This window comes from Pavona decussata, unplaced genomic scaffold (assembly GCF_977016875.1).
Source record: "Pavona decussata unplaced genomic scaffold, jaPavDecu1.1 SCAFFOLD_233, whole genome shotgun sequence".
NCBI lineage: Eukaryota > Metazoa > Cnidaria > Anthozoa > Scleractinia > Agariciidae > Pavona > Pavona decussata.
In genome coordinates this window covers 4733117-4744488 of record NW_028145638.1, presented here as the reverse complement: position 1 = coordinate 4744488, position 11372 = coordinate 4733117, and the positions used below count along the sequence as shown (strand labels likewise).

Below are 11372 nucleotides of genomic sequence, written 5' to 3'. Positions count from 1 at the left end.
ATGTTGTTACATTGGTTAGTACAAACGTGCGGCTCTCTACGGGGATTGGAGGCTCTCGTGCGAACTTATCCTCGCCTGCCCCTATTCAAGTCTTGTGTTGATGTTTTCAATGATTCGAGCCTCCCTGTTTGCATTTTCAGCAAAACAAACGATTGTTCTTCGTGATATAGTGCAAACTTTTTAAAGTCACGTGCCCTCCTCTCCTCTTGTTCCCAGTAGTTTGGGTGATTGGTTAAAAGAAGTTTAAATTTACAAATTTTGCTTCGCGTGGCAAATGTCACGAGTGAACATAGACTTATAACCGAAATAAAATGTAAATGTAGGCTAAAACATGTATATGTCGCCTTTTCGTTAGCGAAGTCTGATCCGCTCCTGTAGACTTTGCTTGCAAAGTCTGAAGGACCAGTGTTACCGTCCATAGATTATTGTACTGACAACGTCTTTGTCTATGCCTATGTCTATGTTTCCCATATTCTGCTTGGAACTTTATTCTGTTTCCTGGGGTGGATCTGTGTCCCTGTTAACAATTTCGATCCTCTGAATATCTCTGATCCTGTTATTTGCCGGTCGGCAAATGCAGCAGATCATTCCCTTGATCTTCTCCCTGAATCGTTGATTCACCAGAGCGTACACAATTGGGTTGATAGCGGAATTGAGCATGAGCATTGTGTTAGCAATAGCGTGTGGTACACCATGAATGCTGTAACCGGGAATATGAGTGGAGAGGATGTGGCTAATCGTGTTAGGTAGAAAGAATACTGCAAAGATGACACTGACAGTTATGACCATTAAGGTGACTCGCTTCCGTACCTTTAACACACCCTGTGGAAAAAATACAGCTCAATATCATTACAAACTAGTAATAATAAAAGATTAGGGAGTGCGTTCGATTATCTCGATCCCAGGCTCTCTCTGCTTTGCCAAGTTGGTGATGATGTCATCCGCTCCTGCAAAATCTGCGTAGGATCCCCGACACGCGTCCCAAGATCTATTCATTTGTTGATTGTCCCATACAATCTCTATAAGGGGTGCGTTCTTTCTACGTCGAACGCAACGAGTTGTCCAATCTACACAAGATGCCGACCTCATAGTGAAAAAATCTTTGGGTTTTGAGTGGAATAAAGGAGTGGGGGTGGGGTAAGCAAACAGTCACTTCAATTAACTCAAAAATGAAAATTAGTTGATTAGGCTGCATGTAGTCGTAATCAAGCAATGTTAGGTCAAATGAAGGTTAATGACGCAATGCAATGCCGGAAAACAACGTACCCTCCGCCTTGTCTGAGAGCAAATTTACTTGAATCACCACCACCAAATCAGTTTTATTAAAGTGCAAAGAGATCAGGAATAGGGTTTTCCTTTTTTGAATATCTTCTCTCGTTCCAGAGATATTCATGTTTTTGTTCAAAAGATGATGATGTCTCAAATCGTCTAAGTACAAAGATAAATCACAAAATTAATGATATCTCAGGAAAGGTTGGAGTGATGCTGCTCAAACTTGGCACCAGTAATGTACGCCAGGTAAGAAACAAAAGGACACCCATTTTGAATCGGTCCCAAGTCCCTTTCTGCTGTAAACCCTTTATCTTTATTTTCGACTAGATAACGAGAGGCAGACAGTCCTACTTGAAACACACGAAGTGCTCATATTGACCTACGTCTTCTCACTATCTCATTGGGAGTAAACGATGTCTGATTAAGACAAAAAAACGAGAACGTCAATCGAGCAAAAAATAGACCCGGTAGCAAAATTTTTGCCATGGCAACAGCACAGTTTGTGCCTTGTCTGAGGCACGTTACTGGGGCCACGTTTGAGCAGCATCACTCCGATATTTTCCGAGATATTAGAGAGATTTAGAATTAGGTTCATGGCAAACGACAGAAATTGACCACTGCATGGACCATTTTTATCCTTCATTTGCCGCTCGTTGTTTTCAGTTTCTCAGTAAAATTGAGTAGTTTTTACTGAATTGTTTTGCATTCATCTATGTACTCGTTTTTTCAAGAAAACAAAAACGCGAATCTCACGTTTGCCGTTAACACGATTCTAAATCTCTCTTTTCTGTATTTTGTGAATTATCTCTGTACTGAGAGGACTCGTGACGTCTTCATTTTCAAACAAAAAACTTGATTCTCTAGAACGAGAGAAGATATTTCAGAAACGAAAACGCCATTATTCGTCACTTTGATAGGGCACTTGAACAGACTTTACCAGTTTGCTTTCATTTCAAACCTGTTGTCGGCCAATGTTGTTGCCATTAGACCCTCTACGATTGCACCACAATTTGTAAACGATTCTGGAGTAGAGAATAACCATCACTGTGACGGGGAGGAGAGCCAAGACCAAAAACCAAGTCCAGGTTTGCGCTTTGCCCATCCATTCTTTGGGCCACATTAGACTACATGAATTCACCTCTTTGTCCACGCTCCTGACCATAAACTCTGGGATAGTTATAACCACTCCAAAGATCCAACAACAAGGTATAATAACCTGGAATGATAATGGCAAGTGAAATGAATCATGTCCTATACCTTAATGCGGTCTAAAACTATAGAGCACATTCTATAGCCTTTATGTATTTTTTTTAAAAAGTACGTTGTTAAACATTCTGTGTATACGCTGGTTAACATTTGGCAATTTATAGTGCAATCAATAAAGTAACTCAATTGTGACTGGTCGAGAGCATTACATTTAATCCTAAAGTGTACTCCGTTGGAGTATGTACTTTGTTTTCATGGCAACTGCGTGTGAGTACAGCCAAACACGGGAAAATTTGGAACGCCAACAAAACAAAAAAAGTGGCCAAGTTTAAGGTAAACGAGGCTCGTAGTAACTGGATCACAATGTACATGTACTGTGAGCTTACCTTGTCTGTCTGATCTGTTTTAGTGCGTACAAGTAATAAGTAGGTAGTGGCTAGAACATCACGCTTATAAAGTATTGTTGTAAGTGTTATGCAGGTACTAAAATTATAGAATTATTGTAATGTGGGAGCATGTCTTGTAATTTCTAGAGTTTTCTGGCGGTCCGTTATTTTGATAACAGTATTAGCGTACCTTGAGCTTACGGTTAGTAAGCTTTCTGTTGTTTCCATGGGGGTACATGACAGAGAAATAGCGTTCAGTTGATATGGCAACCAAAGTGAATATTGAGGTGGCACTTGCGGCCCAGGCCAAGTTACTACCTGTCACTACCCTGCAGAGTACTGTGCCAGTCACCCCCTCTGGGTGGGTGAAAGTGTGGAGAAAAATGTATCGTGGAGTAAAAAACGTGGCCAGTGTCATGTCGGCGACAGCTAGGTTCATCAGAAGGTAATTGATTGGTGTTCTGTGGAAAATTGGTGAATTGAGCTTAATTTTAAAGCATAAAGCAGTGGCTGGAATAAAGCATTTCGTCTTTTTCTCTTCTTTTAAAAAAAGTGTTCTCAATTCTATTCAAAATAAAGGTAACTATGCCTATACAACTTATGAAAACCAGATTTAAAGCCATCAAAATTTACTGTACAGTGCGATTTAAATGATTTTTAGACATTTTACGTTCTTGCTGTGCTTGCAAATAGCATAAATTTAGACTTCAAAACAGGTAAATTTCGGCCAAAATCCTGTAGATTTCCTTGGAAAGAAGCCCGTAAACTACACCGTGCAATCTTTTCAATGAAAGATAGAAACGACATGGGAAATCCGTGGTTAAAAAATGAAACCAAAATGTGACCATCCAGAACAGGACATGTAAATAACATGACGATTAGCCATAGGGTTTCGCTATCTAGACCGGGCTTTTTTGGTCTTCTGGTACCAGGGAGAATATCCGCCCCCCTGCATAACTCCGAGACTCTGATTAAAGCTATGACAGTGATACTTGGAGGATACGTTATACGTCCAAAGATGTTTCCTTTAACTGATGACGTCATATGACTTGGTAATTACGTCATGATTGCCAAATGGCGGCAGTCTTGGATCCACCATCTTGGTTTTCTGGATTTCCCCAAAACTTCACGATAGCGCCAAAATTGAACGAAACGTAATCAAACCCAATAAAGGTACAGCAATATGAGCTAAAAACATAAAAGGGACAGTAAGAAAAGTAATTCTCTACCGGGCCGAGAAGGGACTTCAGACTTCGGACTTCAAACTTCAAGCCTAAAACTTCAAACTTCAGACTTCGGACTTTGGAAATGTTATTTTGTCAATCTGACTGTGCACCTTATACAACAGCAATGGCAACCGCGAGCTGAACTACATTCTACGAGATTGCTTTCTTTTTAGGGATATAGTAAATTCGAGATTTTGGCCTTCCAGGCTTCAGACTTCAGACTTTAGGGCCGTAGCAAGGCTAAAACAACTTTATTTTTTTCATTTTTTTATTTTATTAGACTTCGCCTTCAATATTAAAACTATAAACAGAACATAACAACGTGAAACAGGAGATAAACAACCTCTTTGTTGCTGTTGTATATGAAAGCAAACTGTTAGCGAAGGAAATCGACAGGAAGTAAACAGATTATTGAAGGTTGTGAAAAGGCACTTGCAGCGTCAGAATCCAAGACTGATAATTGGACATAAATTTTAATTCATTATATATTTTTTGGCACATTGTTTTTTAACTTCCAAAAATTCTGGGGGATCAAGTCCCCCCCCCCCCCCCCCCCCTGCCCCTCCCCCTGCTACGGGCCTTGACTTCAGGCTTCAGACTTCAGGCTTCAGACTTCAGGCTTCAGACTTCAGACTTCAGACTTCAGACTTCAGACTTCAGACTTCAGACTTCAGACTTCAGACTTCAGACTTCAGACTTCAGGCTTCGGACTTCAGACTTCAGGCTTCGGACTTCGGACTTCAGACTTCGGTCTTCAGAATTCAGACTTAAGACTTCGGACTTCGGACTTCGGACTTCAGGCTTAAGATTCCGATTTCTTCGTTCTGTCCAGCTTAAAGGCGAATCCTTGCTGACGTCATTGTTTACATTTTTCCTCATTAGCATACGACTTAACTCATAGAAGACCTGGTCGTATACATGAACTAAATGCAAAAGTTAAAAGAGCTAATTAAGTTGAGCAATTTGTGCAATGTTCAGCTCTTTGCAAGCAATATTGAAGGAAATATAAATAAAATTTCAGCCAACAAAAACTGCGAAATTGCTGGGTGGCAAAACAGTTAATGAGCCATACATTCTCTGTTAAATTTTGAGTTTTTAGAAGAGAATTCTCCGAAACCATCCGATGTATTGGGCGCAAATTTTCAGAGAAAACTGAAACTATTATGCCCTTTCAATATTCAGAGTTTTTATTTTATTACCGTTATCAGATAGTGATAAGCATCTGTTAATGAGGCAAAAAGTGTAAACAAGGATTCGCCTATAACTATATTACTATATTTAACCAAGTTAATTTCTAAAACGTTGCGAAAAGGAAGACTGTTCTACCGCTTTCAAGCTAAATGTTATTTTCACAAGAAGCAAAACAAATAAAGAGCTAGTCGAACCCTTTTAAATTTTCGCAGAAAAGAATGCGAGTGACTTACATGTAAATTCAAATTTATCAAGCAACTGGCTAACTTTGCAAGTTATCTTGAAAACTTATTCCACGAAAAAAAAAAAAAAAGAAAGAAAAAATCTTGATATTAAGTAGCAACCAGATTTACCACCGTATATCACACGTCCCCAACTTACCTCATGTCTCGATTCTTCAGTACGATAGCACAAACCAGAGTGTTCCCGACGATATTTAAAATTGTCAGTACGGAAACCACTGCTGTTATGGCGAATTTTGCCTTTTCAGACTCCATGTATAAAGACAGGCCTTCAGTTGATGACTGTGTTCCCTGTTTAAAACAATAGTAATAATAACAATACTAATTGAAACAACTTATAAAATTATAATAAGAACTTTCTCAGGATATTTTGCATCTGCAAAATTTTAATACCACATAACGTTGTTGCTTTTTAAATGGGAAGAATACTACATCATGTGCCCTCCAAATTAAACCTGTCGTAAACTATCTCTCATGTTCATGACACAATCAGTCAAGGAGCTAGGAGCAAATCTGTTTAGGCTTACTGTGAAAAAAACCCGTTTAAGATGGTTATGCTACAGGCTTTCTGACTCGTTTGTCAAGGATTTTTTTATTTATCTATTTTCTTTCTTTTTTTTTCTTTTTTTTTTTTTCTTCTTTCTTTCTTTTATTTAACATGTGAAAGAAAAATAGGACTCGCATTCCCTTACAAGGTTCTCCAGCCCAATCCAACCCAACCGGAAATTGAATCTAGAGAGCGCTGATGGCAGAGGGGAAGAACCAGGGAGTGTATCAAACGGAGAGAAGAGAGCGGAAAAGAGCTGACTTTTATCGCCTATCATACGTGTGGTCAAACAGGACCATCATCGATCATCGAGCGCCGTTTGACCATTGCTTAACGCGGAAACTACCCCCCCACGTAGACCGACTGTGTGCAGTAGAGCTTATTTTCTATGCTGAAAATTAAAGTATTTCGTACACTTTTAAAGAGAAACATCATAATCGTTTAGGAAATGCTGAAATAAGGTCACATAAAGCTAGGAGTTAAACTCTTGGCATACCCTTAAACACAGAGGAAGAGATTATTTAATTTTTGAGATGCGGAGTGCCCGGGAAAAAATATACCTGTCCAATACGCGGTAAAAAATAATGGTTGTTGTACGGTTCAAAATAATGTACTTGCTACCAGTGAATGTACTAAGTTCTTTAAAAGAGTTGAGAGTTGAAACCCAGTGTGCTTATCTTGACTTGGCAGGTTCACAAAATGGTACCAGCATAAACAGTAACTAATATGGAAAACAGACGCTATTTATCATAGTGCCTCGCAGATGTTAATTAACATTTCAATTTCATTGTTTCCTTCTTTTTTTTTTGCCCTTCTTCACTTGAGCCTTTTTGTTTTATTGATTTTGCATTGCTGATCGACGCATAATTGAAATTGCACTTTGTGCGGCATCTTTCTGTTAAAATTCGTTCATACGCGTTTAATTAGGTATTTCAAGCAAATTTGCTTGTAATAAACGTTGCCAACACAGAACATTGGTTGAAGTAATTGACAGTCATCACTAGAATGTCTTCTAATAATATTCAAATAACTGTTGCCTGTTCAAAACAACCTTAACACTTTGAGCTGAATGGTCGGGCATAAATGTTAGGCCGTTCTCTCAGTTTACAAGTTATTTTTAATTTTCAACCACATGGCCCCACACCAATTGCCAGATCCATAAGTGTCAGTATAGCCCCACTTATCTAAAACAAGTGAGACATAACCAAAAATTTTTCAACTTCAAGTCAGATTAGGATTCAGCTGAATTCGAACTTTCTATTAATTTGCCTAATTTTCTCCGTAAAACTGAGACAATTAGAGAAAGTAAGAAATTCCCTTCGCGAAAACGCTACTGATTATGTCTCACTTGTTTTAGATGAGTGGAGCTATACTGACACTCACACAAAGCTCTTCGCGAATAATTGATATTGATGTAGGACCTTATGTAGATTTTTATAAGGAAACTGATCACTTTTCGGTTAGACAATGATAAGTTGACTCTAAAGATGAGATATGCAACAACGAATGTTGTTAAATATACTTATTTTGGTAGAGTTGTGGAAACATAGAACTCCCTTCTCCTTTTCATTCGTGAGGCAACAAGTGTAAATTCTTTTAAAGCCTTAGTTGAAAAGTTTTTAATGGATTATTTCATTCTCTTGGTGTTTTTATTGTTGTAATATTTAATATTTATTACTACCACATTTTAATTTGCATCATTATTTTCATCTTAGTACCATTGGTGATCTGCTTTAATATGGGGTCTTAGACTCTTTTGCATTTCATCCCTTGGCTTCTGGTTTTGTATGCCATAAATAAAGAAATAAATGAATGAATGAACGAACGAACGAACGAACGAACGAACGAACGAACGAATAAATAAATAAATAAATAAATAAATAACATGTTGGATTGAAATATGGCCGTATTAGTCGCATGTTTTAACTTTCACTTTTTAGTTTTGGAACAGAAACTGGATTGCGGCTGAATGTTTTAAAAGATTTTGACAGACGATGGATGGAACTCAACCTGACATGTAAAAGAGCCCGTGAGTACGAGCCACTTTTGTAATTTATTTTTGTAGTTTAATAAAACCGGTTTGATCAGTGCACACTAGATTTGGTAATATTGATTCTATTCTCCTTGCTATTGCCTTAGTTGCTATCTTGCAATCAACATTTAGCAGTGTTACCGGTCTCCAGTTTGAAAGTTCTAGCAGCGAGCCATCTTCTTTGGCAATTAAAGTAATAACGCCTCTTCGTCGTGAAATGGTGAGTTCATTTGCATCGTAGGCCGCATTGAAATTAGCGACAAGGTCGTGTCCTAGCAGATCGAAAAAAAACATATAAAATTCAACCGTGAAACCATCTTCTCCTGGAGCTTTGTTGTTTTAAAAAGTGTTTAAGGCTTTTTTGCATTCTTCATAAGATAATGGACCTTCTATTCTATCCCTGTCTGCATCTGATAGTTTTGGAATTTTTAAATGTTCGGTGAATTCATCAACATCATTTTCCTACAAATTATTTGCTGATGCGTACAATTTGCTATAATACTTTTCGATAGCTTCTAAGATCTGAGTCTCGTTGTTTGTTATTGTTTCACTTTCCTTTCGCAGTTCAGTGATGGTCTTCCTTTTGTAGTTTCTTTTCTCAAAGTTGAAAAAGTACTTTGTTGGCCGTTCGCCCTTTTCGACCAAGCGACATTTCGATCTAAAAATAGCCGCCCTCCCTTCTCCTCGTAAATAGATTGGAGTTCCATTTTGAGATCTTCATATTCATTTAGGATGTGCGCGATGTTGGAAGAGTTAAAGTGGTCGAATTTCGAGCTGTCTGATAATTTCCAATTCTCTATTGGTGGTCGCTCTAGCTTTCTTTTTACTATAAGCAATGGTCTGCCGCTCTGATTTCCATTTTAAACATTTCCCAAAGAGGGCGTGCGTCTTCCAAATCGGAGTAAACAGCGGGTGTGCGGGAGTACGTTTCACGGATTTTGGACACATAATGTTCATCACAACATGGTACACCATGTAGTTGTGGTGAGTTTTTCCTCGTGTATTGTTCTAGTTTGCCTTGAAAATCGTACAATTCACCAATTTCTTCTTCCTGCTCTTGAATTTTCTTTTTTGCTGCCACCAGTCCACGTTCTGCCTCGTTGTACTGCTTTGTTATATGCTTCGGAGATGATTTCAACGCAGTTATATCATGTTTGATGTTGGATTGTGCGCTTGAAATCGGTCATTTCGCTCCTGATTGATTTGGTTTCGCGTAGAATAGTTGCAGCATTCATTTGAATATCTGCCTGCATCTCCCTTAGTTCTGCATTACTGGGCTCACCTTCGAGGTTTATTGCTTCATTTGTCGCTTTCACTAACTCCGCGGCTTCTTCTTCCTAACATTCCACCATGTTGGCTCTTTTAAGTGTCGATAGTTCTTGTTCTTCCACTGATCCTCGAGCTCCTCGTTCATGTTTTCCTCCTAACTTCTGCTTTATATACTTCAACAAGTGTTTAAACATTGAATTGTTATGTCAAGGCGGTATAAATTTTTCACAAAATAGGCGTAAAGGGACGGAAACTACGCGCCTCACAAAAAGTGCCACCGCACACTGACCCCACGCCTGCTCTCCAATTCAGAATGTTCATGTTCACTTCAGTTTAGTTCCAAAATGGTCACCATATGCTAATGAATGTTATACATGATTTCTTATTAATTCAAAAGATAAATTTATTGTCAGCTGTTTCTTGATAGAAATAAATACATGTTCCTGTTCGAAAACAATTCATTGTGCCCCAGCAATCAGCACACAAAAAAAAAAAATTAAAATGGACTCTTTAGACTTAAATATCAACACAATACAAGTTGTGAAGACAGTTTCATTTTAGAGTAAATTTCAGTAATTGTCTACGTGTACAATTCCCAATAAATAAAATTAATGCTTACATCTAACACATTGTCAACTGTTTGCTTTAAAACAATACGTGGGCCGGGTTGTTCAGAGCTGGGATAGACAGTTTACATAGAGGTTTCTCTGCTCGCAACACTTAGGTTCAAATATGTCATTATATTTATCTACCGCACGAAGCATCCATCCTTTCTCCTCAACTGCTACCTATACTTACCAAAATTCTATCGAGATGTAATTTCCCACAGGCAGAAAATTAATAGCACTAACCCGAAAACAAAAGGAGACGTGTTAAATCAAATAATATCAAACAATCAGTTTTTTCGAGTAAACAAGTTTGGAAAAAAGTAGACATTGAAAATCTCTCGTGCCTTTTCGACAACGTGGGTAACACCTTGATAACTTTTACAACCTTCATGCAGAAATACAACGTCAAGAGTAAAATTCTACAATATTATAGCCTTCTATCTGCAATACCTCAGGAATGAAAAAAAAAACCATGCTAAAGCATGAATTTTTCGCGGCGTAAGAGGGCGGCAGGTTGCTTCGTTTTCCTTCAGTTTTTGGAGAAAATAACGGGAATTGAATCTAGAGAGCGCTGATGGCAGAGGAGAAGAACCAGGGAGTGTATCAAACGGAGAGAAGAGAGCGGAAAAGAGCTGACTTTTATCGCGACTATCATGCGTGTGGTCAAACAGGGAAAACTATCATCGACTTCATGAAGAATTTGAACACGCTCAAAGTTTATGATAGTTGATGATAATGCATGATAGTTGGTGGTCAAACGAGTGCGTGAGTTTTAAAGGTCATGGACTATTGTCAACTATGATCGATTATCGAGCGCCGTTTGACCAGGGCTTAACTCGCAAACTACTCCCCCCACGTAGACCGACCGTGTGCACTAGAGCTTATTTTCTATGCTGAAAATTAAAGATTTTTGTACGCTTTTAAAATGAAACATCATTGTCGTTCAGTAAATGCTGAAATAAGGTCACATAAAGCTAGGAGTTAAACTCTTGACACACCCTTACTCACAGAGGAAGAAATTGTTTAAGTTTTGAGATGCAGAAAATCTCCGGAGTGTCCGGTAAAAATATACCTGTCCAATACGCGGTAAATAATAATAGTTGTACGGTTCAAAATAATGTGCTTGCTACCGGTAAATGTACTGCGGTTTTTAAAACACAAAGAACAAGTAATATATAGGAATTCAAATACCTTAGAGTTGAAACCCAGTGACTGTGCTTATCTTGACTTGGCAGGTTCACGAAACAGCAACTAACATGGAAAACAGAAGCTATAATTTATAGTGCCTCGCAGATGTTAATTAATATTTCAATTTCCTTTTTCCCCCTTTTTTTTTTTGACGTGTTGTCAGGCTTAAAATGAAGACAGTTTAATGTTTTGACAAGCACAGAGA

At 38.3% G+C, this 11372-nt stretch overlaps 1 protein-coding gene across 1 annotated transcript; it reads right to left on the bottom strand.

Annotated features, from left to right (window-relative positions):
* Positions 1-162: 162 nt before the first annotated feature.
* LOC146458532 (tachykinin-like peptides receptor 86C) lies at positions 163-5786 on the bottom strand. The gene is made up of 4 exons (XM_085090695.1): positions 5663-5786; positions 3055-3325; positions 2231-2488; positions 163-822 (listed from the first exon to the last, which is right to left on the bottom strand). Exons 1-4 carry the CDS (start codon positions 5776-5778, stop codon positions 487-489), a joined length of 981 nt encoding a protein of 326 aa, XP_084946821.1. The 5' UTR covers positions 5779-5786; the 3' UTR covers positions 163-486.
* Positions 5787-11372: the final 5586 nt, after the last annotated feature.